Raw genomic sequence first — 18,032 nt, forward strand, 5'->3', positions numbered from 1 at the left:
GGTTATTGGTTGCCATGGCAACTCTCTTACTAAGAGAGTAATAATAAGGCTTACCTCAAATGACAACGTAGAAAAAAAAATGGAGGAGACAGCTGTCAGATCCTTGTGAATCGATCTTCGCTTATAACTTTACTAATACTTCGCAGAAAATGATGTTTTGTACAAGAATAGATGCGGGCTAATGTCTTCTTTGCAAAAGAAAGGCTGTTAACCCCGCATTTAACTCCGCATTTAACCCCGTAACGTTAGTTGGTGTCAGCTTTGCAGAAAGCATTCAGCTTCTCAACAAGCGCTGAGAATGCAGCGCTGCGGCTCGAGCTGCCTGTCGGGGTTTCCAGAAAAATCTCAGCTACTCAGCAAGCGCCAGGATTGGCCAATGTCAACTTCAGTCTCCAGAACGATCCAATCAAATCACCCGCATGTTCTTGCGGTCCCGCCTTACAGTAGTGTTTCAACTGACTCTATCAGAATGACATGCCAGTCGGAGTCGGACTTATAGTATTATTATTATTATTATATTATCATACTTGGAAACCGTTTTATAAAAGCAATATAGCACTCGAGCAGCGTGTGTTGTGGAATATATCCAGCTGATAAACTGTTATCCCACTCGGCCTGCGGCCTCGTGGGATAACAGTTTATCAGCGGGATATATTCACCACAACACACTTGCTCTCGTGATATATTGCTTAAACATAAGATCCAAAAGACCACAGTGCAAAATTATTAACATATTTTTACTTTGTGAGTGAAATCATAATGCAGTATTTTATGTTAGCACTACTTCTGGAAGTTTGAAACTACTGCGACACTAACTTTCTCTTGGTGTGTGTGTTTGTGTGTGTGTGTGTGCGTGTTCTCTGGGTTGACAGACGACGTGTGTGTCTTACTGTTTGGACATCCAGGCCGTGTGCTCGAAGGCTAGCTCTGCACTGCCGATCTTCTTCTTACACAGGTCAATGTGCTTCCTGAACTGGGCGATGGCGTCCAGAGGGGTGTTGTGCTGGAAGCACAGACGACAGATCTACAGACAGACAGAGAGAGAGAGAGAGAGAGAGAGAGAGAGGGGGGGAGAGAGAGGGGGAGGGGGGTGAAATACAGGGGCAATAAGTGCAGACTGCGTATGTACTTTGGCTTATGTAAAGTTGTTAATATAGCCTCAAGCAAAAAACACTGAGTCAGCCCATTCAGAAGTCAGACTTTAAATTCTGATGCTTTATACAGTGCGTTCTTATGTACCCCTTGAGCTGTTTTGCCATTCCAATAGTTCCCCCTCACTCAAAGTGGCACAAAGAAAACACTGAGTGTGGTGGATCACCGGACGTACGAGTAGCCTAAATCCATACTAAATATATGTGTCACTGAACTGCCGGTGTCTGGGCTTGGCCTCTTATTTCCTGTTTCCTGGAAAAACCGAGGCCATCTCTACAGCCACCGCTGTGTTTCAGCCAGGAGGGGGCTCAGACTTACACACACACATATACACACATGGACCCTAAGGACTCCAGTCATAGGCCAACACACATGGTCACGCACGCACTCCCCCAAACCCCACCCCCCTCCCGCCCCCCTCCCGCCCCCCTCCCCTAAAGCCCACCCCCCGCCTTCAGCAACTTCCCCCCGCTTTCGCAACCCCCCCCCCCCCCTTCCCTCCCACAAACCAAGCTGGCGCTGAAATGGCAGCCTCCTTGGTGTCGTGGTGTGGGTTGTCTTTGCTGGTAATCCTGTACACTTACAACAAATGTATTTGTATTGTATAATATTGAAGTGTGCCTTTATTACTCTTCAAATTAGTAATAATGTGAATTCTGAGTGTATTTCATTTAAATGCTTTGTCCAATCCAAATTGCTGGCGCTGTTCAATGGCGACCCGGTTTTGCTCTCCGACTCTGAGAGCGAACCAAGCAGAATTTCGCTTGTGATACTTGTACCATGAAGTGACAATAAAGATTATCTTATCTTATCTTATCTTATCGACCCTATGAAACATACCTTATAGACCGTGTGAAACATACCTTATAGACCGTGTGAAACATACCTTATAGTTGATAAATCCAGCCATTGTTTTGATCTCCAAGATGTTGGTCTCGTGGGCTCTCAGCTCATGGACAAGACTGTATGCTGTTCTGTAATACCTGCGCGCATGCACGCACACACACACACACACGCACGCACACGCACACACACACACACACACACGCACGCACACACACACACACACACACACACACGCACACACACACACACACACGCACACACACACACACACACACACAGAGGGAGGGCAATGAGCAATAGCCACAAGCCTAGGGATGGGATATTTTTTTATTTTTTTTCCTACAAAAGATGAAAATAAATTAATAAATTAATGAATTAATAAAAATTATAATAATAACAACTCTTTTCCTGAACTGCACACGGAGTATTGACACAATTCACAGGTCAAATTTCAATCAGATTTCCTAACACTGATTTTTCCCCCCACTCACTTGAGGGAGAAGAGCTTTTGTTGATAAAGAAATGAGATGATGAATTGTGATGGAAGGCCAAAGCCAAAAGAGTCCAGTCTGCTTATTTTACGCAAGTTTAGATCGCGAGGTGCGGCCCCTTTTCTGTAGCCTGGCCCCGCCCCCTTCCTTGATGGAATCGGCGCTGAAATGTAATGGTTTCTTTCTTCCTTGGCCCGTGCTGCCATACCATACCATACCACCGTGCTACATCCTTCCACCAAGTTTCATGAAAATCACAGTTTTTCACTCATCCTGCTAACAGACAGACAGACAAATGGCACCGAAAACATGACCTCCTTGGCGGAGGTAGAAATCCAACTAAAAATATCAACCAAATAGTCGACAATTACTTTTTTGTTTTTTTGCTTGACAGCTGGCCACACTGCTTAAAAAAAAAAGAAGAAGAAGAAGAAGAAGAAGAAGAAGAAGAAGAAGAAGAAGAAGAAGAAGAAGAAGAAGAAGAAGAAGAAGAAGAAGAAGAAGAAGAAGAAGAAGAAGAAGAAGAAGGAGGAGGAAGTGGCCTTCGTATCCATTGTGGGTGGATGGGTTGAGACTTACTTGAGAGCGTTCTGCGTGTCCTGCTTGAGTTCACTGAAGAAGGCGATTTTAAACTGGTGTCTGACAAACAGCAGCTACACACAGAGAGAACACAGCATCAGAACAAACATGGCAGGTACCTAGAAAACCAGTTATTATGTTCATGTGATTTAAGTTGTATGCCTCCACCAACAAGTCAAGTTGCAGTTTCCATCCATGTCTGACACATCAAATAATGTCATGAACACTTTGAAAGAATTGACTCAAAAGGTATTTATGACATGTTGTTGTTTTTGTGTGAAATGGAGATTCCTCTGAATAAATAAAGGTAAAAAAAAAAATCTGTTTGGCTCCACGGATCAGTCTGGCGTGGACCTCTACCCGCCCACAGCAATTTCCACAAATTAGAATGTAACTGGGCCCAGTACACGCGCAGCACGCGCTCTAACACTTGGTAGTGCAATCCTAAGGGAACAGTTTTTGTTAGCGGAGACAAATAACGGACAGAAATCACCTGTTGTTGCAAATTACTTGAAAGAATAGCTTTGTTTATGCTGTACAACTGTTGTATAAAAGCAATATCACATCGGAGGTTGTGATGTTATACTCTTAATACGGCTGTGATTATCTTCGGCAGTCAGCCTGCGGCCTCGTACACACTCCTTTAAAGGGATACACACACAAATGCTGCATCAGGTATCAATGTGTTAAACATAACCGGCCAATCAGGGCAAAATAGTAATGGCGTCTCCCGAAGCAATGAGCACTAACATTAACGTTAGTAGAGTAGACAGAAGCAATGAGCGCTAACATTAACGTTAGTAGAGTAGACAGAAGCAATGAGCGCTAACATTAACGTTAGTAGAGTAGACAGAAGCAATGAGCGCTAACATTAACGTTAGTAGAGTAGACAGAAGCAATGAGCGCTAACATTAACGTTAGTAGAGTAGACAGAAGCAATGAGCGCTAACATTAACGTTAGTAGAGTAGACAGAAGCAATGAGCGCTAACATTAACGTTAGTAGAGTACACACAGGCATAAGTGCCGTTATTGCAGCAATAGACTCAATAACAACAATTAAAGAAGAACAAGAGTATGCACCAGTGGAGTTTCTCATCTGACTGAATTTGGCGACACTGATTGGCTGAAGGAGTTGTTTGGCAAGGCAAGTAGTCCCACCCACTGAAATCTCTGTGGGTGGGTCCAGACTGATACGTAGAGTGAAAGATGTGAGGTCACGTCAAGCTAAGCTATGACTATATTATGACTATATATATGTATGATTCCAGTGAGAAACATGCTGTCTTCACTTAGAGACTCTTTTCTACAGAGGGGAACAGAGGACTGAGAGAGAGCTTCATCACATGGTGCAACGACCAATCACCTGAAGCTCAATATAAGCTAATCCAATGAGCTACCAGAGGAACGGGAGGGCACACCCCCTGTGCTGCTGGGGAAGTGAAGAGGGTGGACTCATACAAGTATCTTGAGGTCCAAATCAATATAATTAATGTGATTCTTAACTTAGGTCAACTTAAATGATTTTGCCGTCAAGTGTCAGCACTTAGACCGTTTTTTGTAGAACGACCCTAGATGGCTTTCTCAGCTACAGTGAGAAGCAAAACATTATGATGTCCCTCCCAGTGAATCTGACTTCTGAACTTTTACATATAAAAATGTCATCCCTTCATCATTTTATCCTATTAGACATGTGTGTGAAATGTGGTCATAATTAGGGTATGAATTCTTGAGTTATGAACAAAAACTGTATTTGTGAGGTCACAGAGACCTTTGACCACCAAAGTGTAATCAGTTCATCTTTGAGTCCAAGCAGACGTTTATGCCAGATGTCATGAAATACCCTCAAGGCGCTCCTGAGATATCGTGTTCAAATGGGACGGACTTGAGGTCACAGTGACCTTGAACTTTGACCACGAAAATCTAATGAGTTCATCCTTGAGTCCAAGTGGACATTAAGTGCCAAATTTGAAGAAATTCCTTAAAGGCGTTCCTGAGATATCGCATTAACGAGAATAGGACCTAGTGAAAATAATGCATCAAATGAAAGATACGTCTTTGTTGACAAATTTACATGTACAGGTTTGAAGGAGATATACAAGTGCAATTATGATCAAAGCAATCCTAAACATCTGTCTAATATATACTGTCTAATATATATTTGGCTTAAGCATAACACAGACACTGAAGTCTGTGTGTGTGTGTGTGTGTGATAGAGATGAAACGATATGAAAATTTCACATCATGATTATAGTGACCAAAATTATCAGAGTTATCAGTATTATCACGGTATTGTTAAAATCAGGGTTGTCAAAAATAATCGATAATAAGATGCATCACGATGCGGACGTGCACGATTCTGCATCGATTCCCAAATGTCAAAAATGTATTATTAAAAAAATAATAATAATAATAATAATAATCGAATAAAATATAATGGAAGTACATGCATTTGTTTATTTTAATTATGGATCATAATACAATGCAATTCCAAATGCACTTTTAAAAGTAGCCACACAGTGAGAAAAAATAAATCATGTATTGGGGAAAAAAAGTGATGCCTCGATTGAAGATGCATCGAGACGCATCGATAATCGTTTTATAATCGAATCGTAGCCCTCTGAATCGTAATCGAATCGAATCGTGAGGCCAGTGAAGATTCACAGCCCTAGTTCAAATGTGCTGAAATTTTTCAAAAAGTACTAATACACTCACTGAAATCATTTCTCCAAGGCTGCGCGTCTGCGTCTGGGAGACGGTTGCCAACTTTGGTTGATGATGGACCGTATTTACCATGTTTTTCAAAGCGTACGGTTATCGTAAGGAATTTTATCACGGTTATCATTAAAACCGGTTATCGTTTCATCCCTTGTGTGTGTGTGTGTGTGTGTGTGTGTGTGTGTGTGTGTGTGTGTGTGTGTGTGTGTCTGTGTGTGTGTGTGTTCCTACCTGGTGTGTGGTCTTGTTGAGGAACTCTTTGTGTGACTTGACTCTGCGGATCTCAGTGTAGTAGTATGTCTGAGAGTGTTCATAGAAGGCGTTCTCCAACCTAGAACATCACCAGGCAGAGTCAACTTACATGAGCTGTGGCTCAACCTGCATTTGATTGTAAAGGTAGGGTGTAAAGCTGACGTCATCTTTACATGAATACAGTACCTACCTGATAATATAGCCCACCAGGTGGTCAGTGAGTGAATAGCTCCTACCTGATAATATAGCCCACCAGGTGGTCAGTGTGTGAATAGCTCCTACCTGATAATATAGCCCACCAGGTGGTCAGTGTGTGGCAGGACGAAGAGGCTCTTTCCAGACAGATCACAGGCATTACAGAGAGATGCTGCTCTCTCTGACGCCACCAAGTCCTCTCCTGCACACACAACAGGTTCATGATGATCAGGTTTAGGTAATAGGGACACAGACTAGTCGGCTCACTAGTCCACTATCAAAAGCACTAGTCGACACTGCGCATCATAGTTGACTGAGCAAAGTTGACATTTGTATTGGGTGAAAAAAGTATGATATTTCCTGTGACTGGTCGACTAGTAGTTGACTACTGTTAGTCGATGACTACTCAAATGCAGTAGTCGTGAATGCCCGACTTGGTAACAGGGCCCACAGTCATAAGTTGGGTTTCCATGCAAATTTGAATCGAATTTTCAGAAAGTCGGCAAAAGAAAATGCGGAATAATGCGCGTTTCCATCCGCTGCTATTAGACGAATTATAGAGCTGTCAATCACCTGGTGTTTGAGGCTGTCTGAGCTGCTGATCAGCTGCTAGACCCGATATACAGCTCTATTAAACACATCTGACGTTATTCATTTAAGGTTTATTGATGATCTACAAGTAGACAAAGGTACCATAAAACGCAATTTCTGGATTACCAGGTGCAATTCGGAAAGCATAACATTATAATCCACGGAGCAGCGATAGAAGGCTGAGTGAATGCAATTTAATTCAAGTCTAGAAGTGAGTCGCCTTAAAGTTAATATCCCAGTCTTCTTCTGTTTACCACGACGGGTATTGTGCTGCGTATTTACCATGATTTACCGTGTGTAGCCCTATTGTGTGGAGGCTACACAGCACGTCATATTTTGCAGTGATCAAGGCAAACTGCCTGGTTTTTCAATAGAGACAACAGAATATCGCTTCATCTGTTTCCACTGCACTTATCACATTTTCCTTTTATCGATACACCCGACTTTTCCGCCTCCTTCAAGCGTGAAAACTTTTTTGCGATATTTGGAGGTTTTTGCGAATTTGGCAGTGTTTTCCATTCAGTTTTTTTATGTGCAAATTGACATTTCGCATAAAAACAGGTGGATGGAAACCCGACTATGTATAATAGACACCTTTGCTCAGGTTGCACTATGGATGCCGCCATGTTGCTGCCTTTCTTCAAGAACTAGTGTTGGTAGTAAATGCCACAGTACAGTAATGCAGGGAAAAAGCAATGCCAGGACAGGATTTTTATTTGATTTATTTTGTATTTATTTATTTTGCTGCAGTAGCTACAGTGTCCCAAATTTAACCAGCTACTTTGATTGTTTTACCAGCTGACAAAGTTTTCAGATTCTTGTCAGAAGTCTGTACAAGCTAACTGTCCCCATGTAATGTGGACTAGTGGCCAGCGTTGACACGTCCCACACATGTGATTGATTGTGGCTTTACCTGGAGGCAGAGGGGTTTTCTTCTGGATTAACACCACAGCCACCTTGGTGTTCCGTCCCTGAAGACTGGTCCTAAGAACAGAGACACAATACAGATGTTACAATTCTAAAGATGCTTCCGGTGACCATAAGTGTACAGCAGCCATACAGCCGAAATAACAGACAAGCAACTCTGATTCAGTTGACTGCAAATGGGAATTTAAAGGGTGAGTAAGACGTTCTACTGAAAACAACTTAACAGAGTGGGCTAATAGCCAGTTTAGTTTACACTAAATAAAACCCTTATTACACCTAAAAATCGACTTAATTGCATGGAAAATGTGCAGTAAAACCATGGTAGCTTGTGGCAGTTGGTGCTTTAATTTGTCCTAGTTATTATATTGTCCTAGTTTGGGTGTTACCTGTGTAGACAGAACCCTGTTGGTGCTTTAGTTTGGCTGTTACCTGTGTAGACACAACCCTGTTGGTGCTTTAGTTTGGCTGTTACCTGTGTAGACAGAACCCTGTTGGTGCTTTAGTTTGGCTGTTACCTGTGTAGACACAACCCTGTTGGTGCTTTAGTTTGGCTGTTACCTGTGTAGACAGACGCCTGTTGGTGCTTTAGTTTGGCAGTTACCTGTGTAGACAGAACCCTGTTGGTGCTTTAGTTTGGCTGTTACCTGTGTAGACAGAACCCTGTTGGTGCTTTAGTTTGGCTGTTACCTGTGTAGACAGAACCCTGTTGGTGCTTTAGTTTGGCTGTTACCTGTGTAGACAGATGCCTGTTGGTGCTTTAGTTTGGCTGTTACCTGTGTAGACAGAACCCTGTTGGTGCTTTAGTTTGGCTGTTACCTGTGTAGACAGATGCCTGTTGGTGCTTTAGTTTGGCTGTTACCTGTGTAGACAGATGCCTATTGGTGCTTTAGTTGGTGCTTTAGTTTAGCTGTTACCTGTGTAGACAGAACCCTGTTGGTGCTTTAGTTTGGCAGTTACCTGTGTAGACAGATGCCTGTTGGTGCTTTAGTTTGGCTGTTACCTGTGTAGACAGAACCCTGTTGGTGCTTTAGTTTGGCTGTTACCTGTGTAGACAGAACCCTGTTGGTGCTTTAGTTTGGCAGTTACCTGTGTAGACAGATGCCTGTTGGTGCTTTAGTTTGGCTGTTACCTGTGTAGACAGAACCCTGTTGGTGCTTTAGTTTGGCTGTTACCTGTGTAGACAGAACCCTGTTGGTGCTTTAGTTTGGCTGTTACCTGTGTAGACAGAACCCTGTTGGTGCTTTAGTTTGGCTGTTACCTGTGTAGACAGAACCCTGTTGGTGCTTTAGTTTGGCTGTTACCTGTGTAGACAGAACCCTGTTGGTGCTTTAGTTTGGCTGTTACCTGTGTAGACAGGTGCTTTAGTTTGGCTGTTACCTGTGTAGACAGAACCCTGTTGGTGCTTTAGTTTGGCAGTTACCTGTGTAGACAGAACCCTGTTGGTGCTTTAGTTTGGCTGTTACCTGTGTAGACAGAACCCTGTTGGTGCTTTAGTTTGGCTGTTACCTGTGTAGACAGAACCCTGTTGGTGCTTTAGTTTGGCTGTTACCTGTGTAGACAGAACCCTGTTGGTGCTTTAGTTTGGCTGTTACCTGTGTAGACAGAACCCTGGTGGTGCTTTAGTTTGGCTGTTACCTGTGTAGACAGAACCCTGTTGGTGCTTTAGTTTGGCTGTTACCTGTGTAGACAGAACCCTGTTGGTGCTTTAGTTTGGCTGTTACCTGTGTAGACAGAACCCTGTTGGTGCTTTAGTTTGGCTGTTACCTGTGTAGACAGAACCCTGTTGGTGCTTTAGTTTGGCTGTTACCTGTGTAGACAGAACCCTGGTGGTGCTTTAGTTTGGCTGTTACCTGTGTAGACAGAACCCTGTTGGTGCTTTAGTTTGGCTGTTACCTGTGTAGACAGAACCCTGTTGGTGCTTTAGTTTGGCTGTTACCTGTGTAGACAGAACCCTGTTGGTGCTTTAGTTTGGCTGTTACCTGTGTAGACAGAACCCTGTTGGTGCTTTAGTTTGGCTGTTACCTGTGTAGACAGAACCCTGTTGGTGCTTTAGTTTGGCAGTTACCTGTACCTGCTGCACATGATCACAAATATCCAAAGTGATGTCATGTGTGCAGTGCACAAATGACATCACTGGTGCACAACTGAACTCAAATCAACTCAACTCTCAATAACTGTCAAACTAAATGAATGCCTCCAAAACTGTTGCTGTTCAACTGCTTGTTGAACAGCAAAACGTTTTGGCGACAGCATACTAAAATACCAGTTATGCAATGGTGGAAGGATTTTCTGGAAGACTGAACTTCATGGACTTTGTGCTGCAGAATGGTGGATCTATTAACAGAGAAACCCAAGGAACCCAGCCTGTTTCCAAGAAGTTATTCATAACAAGTTATTCAGCAGACCATCTCCCCTGCTCACTAACTTTGATGAACTTTCCCTCCAGCTTGCTCAGCTCATTCACTTGGCTGAATGTAGCCTTCACAGGGCTGAATGTAGCCTTCACAGGGCTGAATGTAGCCTTCACAGGGCTGCATGTACCCTTCACAGGGCTGAATGTAGCCTTCACAGGGCTGAATGTAGCCTTCACAGGGCTGAATGTAGCCTTCACAGGGCTGAATGTAGCCTTCACAGGGCTGAATGTAGCCTTCACAGGGCTGCATGTAGCCTTCACAGGGCTGAATGTAGCCTTCACAGGGCTGAATGTAGCCTTCACAGGGCTGAATGTAGCCTTCACAGGGCTGAATGTAGCCTTCACAGGGCTGAATGTAGCCTTCACAGGGCTGAATGTAGCCTTCACAGGGCTAGATGTAGCCTTCGCAGGGCTGCATGTAGCCTTCACTTGGCTGAATGTAGCCTTCACAGGGCTGAATGTAGCCTTCACAGGGCTGAATGTAGCCTTCACAGGGCTGAATGTAGCCTTCACAGGGCTGCATGTACCCTTCACAGGGCTGAATGTAGCCTTCACAGGGCTGAATGTAGCCTTCACAGGGCTGAATGTAGCCTTCACAGGGCTGAATGTAGCCTTCACAGGGCTGCATGTAGCCTTCACAGGGCTGAATGTAGCCTTCACAGGGCTGAATGTAGCCTTCACAGGGCTGAATGTAGCCTTCACAGGGCTGAATGTAGCCTTCACAGGGCTGAATGTAGCCTTCACAGGGCTGAATGTAGCCTTCACAGGGCTAGATGTAGCCTTCGCAGGGCTGAATGTAGCCTTCGCAGGGCTGCATGTAGCCTTCACAGGGCTGAATGTAGCCTTCACAGGGCTGAATGTAGCCTTCACAGGGCTGAATGTAGCCTTCACAGGGCTGCATGTAGCCTTCACAGGGCTGAATGTAGCCTTCACAGGGCTGCATGTAGCCTTCACAGGGCTGAATGTAGCCTTCACAGGGCTGCATGTAGCCTTCACAGGGCTGCATGTAGCCTTCACAGGGCTGAATGTAGCCTTCACAGGGCTGAATGTAGCCTTCACAGGGCTGAATGTAGCCTTCACAGGGCTGAATGTAGCCTTCACAGGGCTGAATGTAGCCTTCACAGGGCTGGACATGCTGCAGTATGCACACAGATCTTATTTCCCCATTTGGAGACTGTCGCTGCAGGCCGCGAGGTGTGACCGGTCTGATCTGTTAACAAGGGCGCAGAAATGAAACTGCGTGCACTGCCAGACGCTCCGTGTCACTTCAGCGTCCGGTGTGTTTGCACCATTATTAGACTGTTCAATAGGGGTGGGAATCGCTGAGTAGCTCACGATACGATATCGTCACGATACTTGGCCCTCGATAACGATATTATCACGATACAGCAATACTGCGATACTGCGATAATCGATATATTGGAAGACGATACATCACGATACCTGTGTAACTGAAGAGAAAAAAATACCCCTAAAAGGCAAGAAGCAGGTATTATGTATTTATTAGCAGAATTGACATGAACTCTCTCAGAGTTCACTCACTCATACCATTTTCGATACCACGGAGGAAAAGTTACACATTAAGTCTTTTTATTATTATTATTAAAACAAGAAAACCTATATAACCTACCTACCTATATAATTTCTAAAAGTAGATATTAATGATCAAACATTTCCATTCATGTAGCCTACAGTATTTATGTTTTTGTTTCAACTACAAACATAAATAAACGTCAACTTTTTTTGTCCCACCCCTACTGTTCAAGTGTCTTTATTAGAAGAATCAGAATCAGAATCAGCTTTAGTGGCCAAGTATGTGCACAACTGCACATACAAGGAAATTGGCTCCGGTCCGCTTAACTCTTATTATACCATGGTCTGAGTGAATACTCGATTCTGATTGGCTGCAAGGTGTCCATTAAAAAGTGATATTGTACAGTGATAATGGACACCTAGCTAAATGGTCTGTTCACCGTTCATATCAATGCGCCATAGTTTCATCAGTGTTATCAGGAGAGCAGTTTGAGCTCTATACCCCCGTTAAGGGTTAATATGACAATTTTGGATGTTGAGAAAAAAATTGACTCGGTCAAAGTAAGTATTTAAATCACCCCTGTGTGCTCAGTTTATCAAAAATAACTCTTATTTACAATTTTGATTTTCGTTTCGGAGATTTTTAACCTCGCGTCACCAGGCTCTTCTCGGCGAGAAAGAGAAGATTTCCCTCGTGCACGAGAGAGAGAGAGAGAGAGAGAGAGAGAGAGAGAGAGAGAGAGAGAGAGAGAGAGAGAGAGAGAGACAACTCTCTCTGCATTTCACCACATCAGCAGCACACGCAGGGCGCTGCTCTCTCACTCTCACTTCCTGAAAGTCTTCGCTCTTAAATGTTAATATACTTGGCCAATACGTATCTATCATACAAAATAAAGCAAGCTGCCAAACGGTAATGTCTTCATTTAATGTAGAACGCAAAACATCGTTAAACCTGCATTCCTGTAATAAAGTTAACGTTTGAGTCGGCTTTAAAACGGAGCGGGTGGTGGAGGTGGGAGGGACTATTTTATTTCGTGGAAGACTGATTTACAGTATGAATAACAGACATTTAGCCATTTAGATTGCTTTATTTATTACACATGGAAATATAAATGACTGGTCTTATTGTTTTGTTGGCAAGTGACCATGGTATAAGCGGGTTAATGCACTTCGAGGTGTCCATTATCACTTTTTAAGGGACTTCGCGGAGGCAACCGTCCTCGGCTTCGCCTCGGACGGTTCACGCCTCCACGTCGTCCCTTAAAAAGTGATAATGGACACCTCGTCGTACATTAACCCTTACATGTACTCACACACAAAAGAAAAATGTATGCTCAGTCTAAAACAAACAAGAATAACAAACAAAGGATAATTAAACATTTACATTAACTACTATATACAATTCAATAATAATAAGTGTATGAAAAAAGCATCTATTTTGAATATGTGTATATGAAAGTAATGTATCTACTGTATCTATGATGAATATGAATTCCTAGGGTGTGTATATATAGATATTAGAGGTGTCACGATACACTCAGTTCACGATACGATACAATATTTTAACAATATTTTTTTGCGATCGATTTGTAAGTTGAGGGGGCATCCTCCACGCTAATTTGAGTAATTTCACCATTTTCATCCTCCGTGTCTGTAACGTCCCTCGTCTGTTCAAACAAAGCAATGAAAAGGAGAGCGAGCATGCAATCAGATGCAGATCAGTGCCACCATGTTCAGCTTCTTTTTCTTGCGATATGAGATTTCATCTCAACGATACATATTGTCACGTTTTGATATCGCGATATATCGTGGGACGATATATTGTGACATCCCTAATATACATATATATATATATATATATTATATGGATAAATAAGCTACGTATAAGTAAGCTACATGTATAAACAATCAGGTATCAGATATTGCACAGATATTAAAGTGCAACATGTTATTGTTGTTCATTTACCCCCAACATGGTCACTTACTCTAAGTTGTTGTGGATAAGAGCTTGGATGTAAAACAATCATTACAAACCATTTTCAAGATTTGATATGAAGAAAATCTGCTTTCTGAATTGAGGGACTTAAAGCAAGTAGAACATAGGCCTGACTCACTGATGGAGAGACACAGACAGACAGACAGACAGACAGACACACACAAGGGCTGTGAATCTTCACTGGCCTCACGATTCGATTACGATTCAGAGGGCTACGATTCGATTCGATAACGATTATCGATGCATCTCGATGCATCTTAAATCGATGCATCACTTTTTTTCCCGAATACATGATTTTTTTTCTCACTTTCTTTTTTCTCACTGTGTGGCTACTTTTAAAATAAAAGTGCATTTAGAATTGCATTGTATTATGATCCATAATTAAAATAAACAACTGCATGTACTTCCATTATATTTTATTTGATTATAAAAAATAAAATAAAAATAATAATAATAATAATAATCGATTTTTGACATTTGTGAATCGATGCAGAATCGTGCAGGTCCGCATCGCGATGCATCTTATAATCGATTATTTTTGACACCCCTAACACACACACACACACACACACACACACACACACACACACACACACACACACACACAGAGACACACACTCCTACCTGACAATCTCCACTTTAGTGGCACACTCAGACTGTTTCTCCTTCCACGTTGGGTCGTCCCAGTCCAGCTCATAGAACAGAACCACCAGAGCCGGCACCAGGTTCAGGTGTTTGTTCATCCAGCCTGTCTTCAGGATGCCTTTAGGGATGTACCACTCATACGAGGTCCGCTGGAGAGGGAGAGACAAACGACAGTATAGAGACTCACACAAATGTCTACATTGTACAACATACAGCAGCACTGACGTGTGGTAAATGGTAAATGGCCTGCATTTATATAGCGCTTTTATCCAAAGCTCTTTACAGTCAGTAGGTACATTCACCCATTCACACACCGATGGCGGCAGGTTACCACGCAGGGTGCTGGCACACCAACGGGAGCAATTTGGGGTTCAGTGTCTTGCCCAAGGACACTTCGACATGCAGACTGGAGGAGGCGGGAAACGAACCACCGACCTCTTTTATCCAAAGCGATTAGTGGACGACCCGCTCTACCTCCTGAGCTACAGCCGCGCATTATGTGCTCAGTAGCTCAGTAGCCTACTGTGGCTATCGTTTCTTTTGATTGACTGATTATTACTATAAAGAGGACTTTCCTTGGTCTTCTTTCTGCAGCCAGCCAGCTGGGCAATGGTGAATGTGCGACACGCAGAAATGCTTCGCAGGTTCCAACACCAACCTCCTACTGCCCGATGAAGACCCGTGAGGGTCGAAACGTTGTATCTTTGTAATTAAAAACTCACCGTGGGAGCTTCAAAAACAGTGTCCGGATTATTTTTTCCTTTACCAACACGAACCTGTCATCAACCTAACTAATAAGCTGAATGGAAACTCCAAATTTCGAAAAGAAAAAATCAGCAAATACTGCAAAAAGGTTTTACGTCCCCTTGAGGCAGATTTGTTTGTCTGTTGATAGAGAGGTTATTCTAAAAACATGTTTTGTGAAATAATAATGATGCAGAGTTACCTCAACCCTGTGTTCTGCACAGCTGGCAGCTTGTACAGTCTGATTCTAATTTTGGGATTGTTGACTTTTCAAAGTTCAGTTAGAATTTGTGCAAAACCTGAATGGAAATCTAACTATGGTCTGCTAGTATTTTATTTTTTGCATGTGTGGCACCCTAGGAAGGTTGATTGTTTGACTGCAAAAAAAAGGGAGAAAACTGACTTTCAACAAACTCAATCCGCAATTATACAGTGATGGTCCTGGAGGCACATTTGTAGAGGAAGAACAGCTGATATGTTCACCAAATTGCATGTAATTTTAACTTATAGGAGGAGGTGTGATTATTTCTGGCCCCAATTATGAAATTGTTTCCTTCTGTTCATTCCCTCATCCACCAAACATTCAATACACAAAATATCTCATGCACACTCCATTGGTAATGGGAACTAGGAATTTCCCAGGTCAAAGACAGGAACGCCGCCCTGTGACGTCACCTGACCTCAGATTTCATCCCCCAAGATGGCAGCTCCGCACTTCAACAGTAGTGAAAGTTGTAGTAAATACTGTTTATTCAAATGAGATAATTCCTAGTTCCCAATACAAATTGAATGTGCCATCAGACACTGCTTATTGAAATTTAGTCAAACTTGAGGAAATTATGCATCTCAGCATGCATTTTCCAAATTACTGACCAGAGAGACTGTGTCATTTGTGGAGGACATGTTTACAATACTGTTACCTTGTTAATTTTGACCTGTACTTCTAGTGCCCCGCTGTGGCCAATCAGTGTGATTTTGAAAATGTTAACATTTTCAAATGATAGCAATCAATTGGGAGAGGTTGATGTGAATTACTTCTTGAAGATCTCGCTGTCTATTGCTCACCTTGGTGCGACATTTGGGGTACTCGTGGTCTCCTGGGAGGACTTTGAAAGAGATGGGGACTCTGTCGGCCCGGCGGTTAGCGCAGAAGGCATCCCAGATGGCTCGGTGCACTGCGTTGTAGACCACATCCAGCCCGGTCAAAGCTACAAAGGCCATGGGCCGACAACATAACTCTGGAGGGAGTTCCCACTGGGAACCTGCCATCATGACTGTTCAACACCTAAAAGAAAAACATCAGCATTCTCATTCTAAGATCAGAAAACAGAACAGCTATAAGATCAGTAAAGGAAAACAATCTCAGAGGCTCTTACACCACTCATTACCAGAAATGTGTCATAGTCAATGTATGCCAGGAGTGGTCAACCGTAGCTCTCAAACACCAGCAAAACTGTATCTATAGCCCCTTTTGTGAACGTTTAGATACTCTTTTCAAACATGCTAAATTGAAGTTCAAATTTAAGTGGACAGCAATTTGCTAAATGAAAAAATACTATATTGAAATATGTTAAATATATTCAAAATCCTAAAAGAAAAACGAATATAGTTATAGAGACAAATTGTGGCATGTTTGTGTTTTCAATAAGGTTTCTTTAAAAAAAGAAAAGAAAAAAAAACATAATCTATACATTTCCTATGTCAACCCAAGTACGAAATACTGCGTCTACTGTAAGGCTACCTGTTGTTAGTGTTTTAGCTCAATGTGTTATGACTAGTGTTCTTGTTGGGAGAAAACTAGTGTTGGTTTGGGTAAAATGATATCGATTTTGAGACATGGACGCAGTGTTTTGGTGCATTTTGGAGGAGGCTAGAGTGACAGGCAGCCAGAAGCTAACCAACGTTAGTGGTGTAATGCTAATGTGACACAAACACTTGTCACATTCAAATGAAAGTCTACTGTATCTCATTATATGACAGTTTAGCTACTTGCTAACTTTAGGTTACGAAGACAAACATGACAACATAGCAAGCAGGAAGTAAGCTAGCCATTGCCATTTAACCTTATCCTGTCATGTCTACTTGATGTCCTTTTATCAACTGGTAATAAAGTTGCGTTTTGCGTGTCACATTATGAAGTAACTAGCTAGCTAATATATATTAAGAAAAAAACATACCGCGACTGCATCACATGAAGTGAAGGGTGTTAAGAGCGAGTAAGCTGCAGTCCACTAGCTAGCAGTCGGGTGGGTTAAGGAGAAGAGGCTAGCTAGGCTAGGCTAGCTGTCAGGTCTGTACAGCTGGAGCTCCAGGCCGAGACGAGTCGTTTTATCCCAACTCCGGATCTGGTCATCGCCCGAAAACCAATCTGCGGTGTGTCATCAGTCAGTGGATAGATTCCACAGAGACAGAAGTAAAGTAGCTATTCCAGCAGCTAACGTTAATTGGAGAAAAACACAAGCTAGCTAGCAGCCGGTTTGTTTGTATTTCCGGTCACCACCTTCTTCTTCTTCTTGTGGTTTTAATGGCGGTTGGCAAACAGCTTTCGGGTGCATTACCGCCACCCATTGACCTGGAGTGTGGACTAAAATCTATTCTCTTTGTCAATCAATTTTCTCAGATTGTATTAATTAATCTTGTTGATATTAAATACTCCAGAATGAGTAGTTTATCCAACGCTTATCCCCTGAAGGTTATCCTCCTCTTCTTCTTCCTCTTCTTCTTCTTCTTCTTCTTCTTCTTCTTCTTCTTCTTCTTCTTCTTCTTCTTCTTCTTCTTCTTCTTCTTCTTCTTCTTCTTCTGTTGACTTTTATGGCAGTTGGCATCCAAGTGTTGCATTACCGCCTCCTACAGGATTCTGACATCTTTGAGTGCAAACTATTTACAGTGATGTGCTCCCATTCCCGATACTGTGTCCATTGTGCTGCATTCACGTACTCCTCGGAAGCTCGC

General features: G+C 42.6%; 1 protein-coding gene across 1 annotated transcript; it reads right to left on the bottom strand.

The window, feature by feature from the left end:
• Positions 1 to 890: 890 nt before the first annotated feature.
• On the bottom strand, positions 891 to 17,608 carry LOC310771377 (trafficking protein particle complex subunit 11-like; the record flags this gene model as incomplete). The annotated part of the gene is made up of 9 exons (XM_083664003.1): positions 17,258 to 17,608; positions 16,146 to 16,365; positions 14,316 to 14,485; positions 7,736 to 7,806; positions 6,319 to 6,433; positions 6,016 to 6,115; positions 3,069 to 3,142; positions 2,039 to 2,135; positions 891 to 1,024 (listed from the first exon to the last, which is right to left on the bottom strand). Coding segments are annotated over exons 2-9 (968 nt in total), but the record flags the coding sequence as incomplete, so codon positions are not given.
• Between the last annotated feature and the right edge of the window lie 424 nt (positions 17,609 to 18,032).

The sequence above is a fragment of the Poromitra crassiceps genome, assembly GCF_964638095.1.
Source record: "Poromitra crassiceps genome assembly, contig: HAP1_SCAFFOLD_572, whole genome shotgun sequence".
NCBI lineage: Eukaryota > Metazoa > Chordata > Actinopteri > Beryciformes > Melamphaidae > Poromitra > Poromitra crassiceps.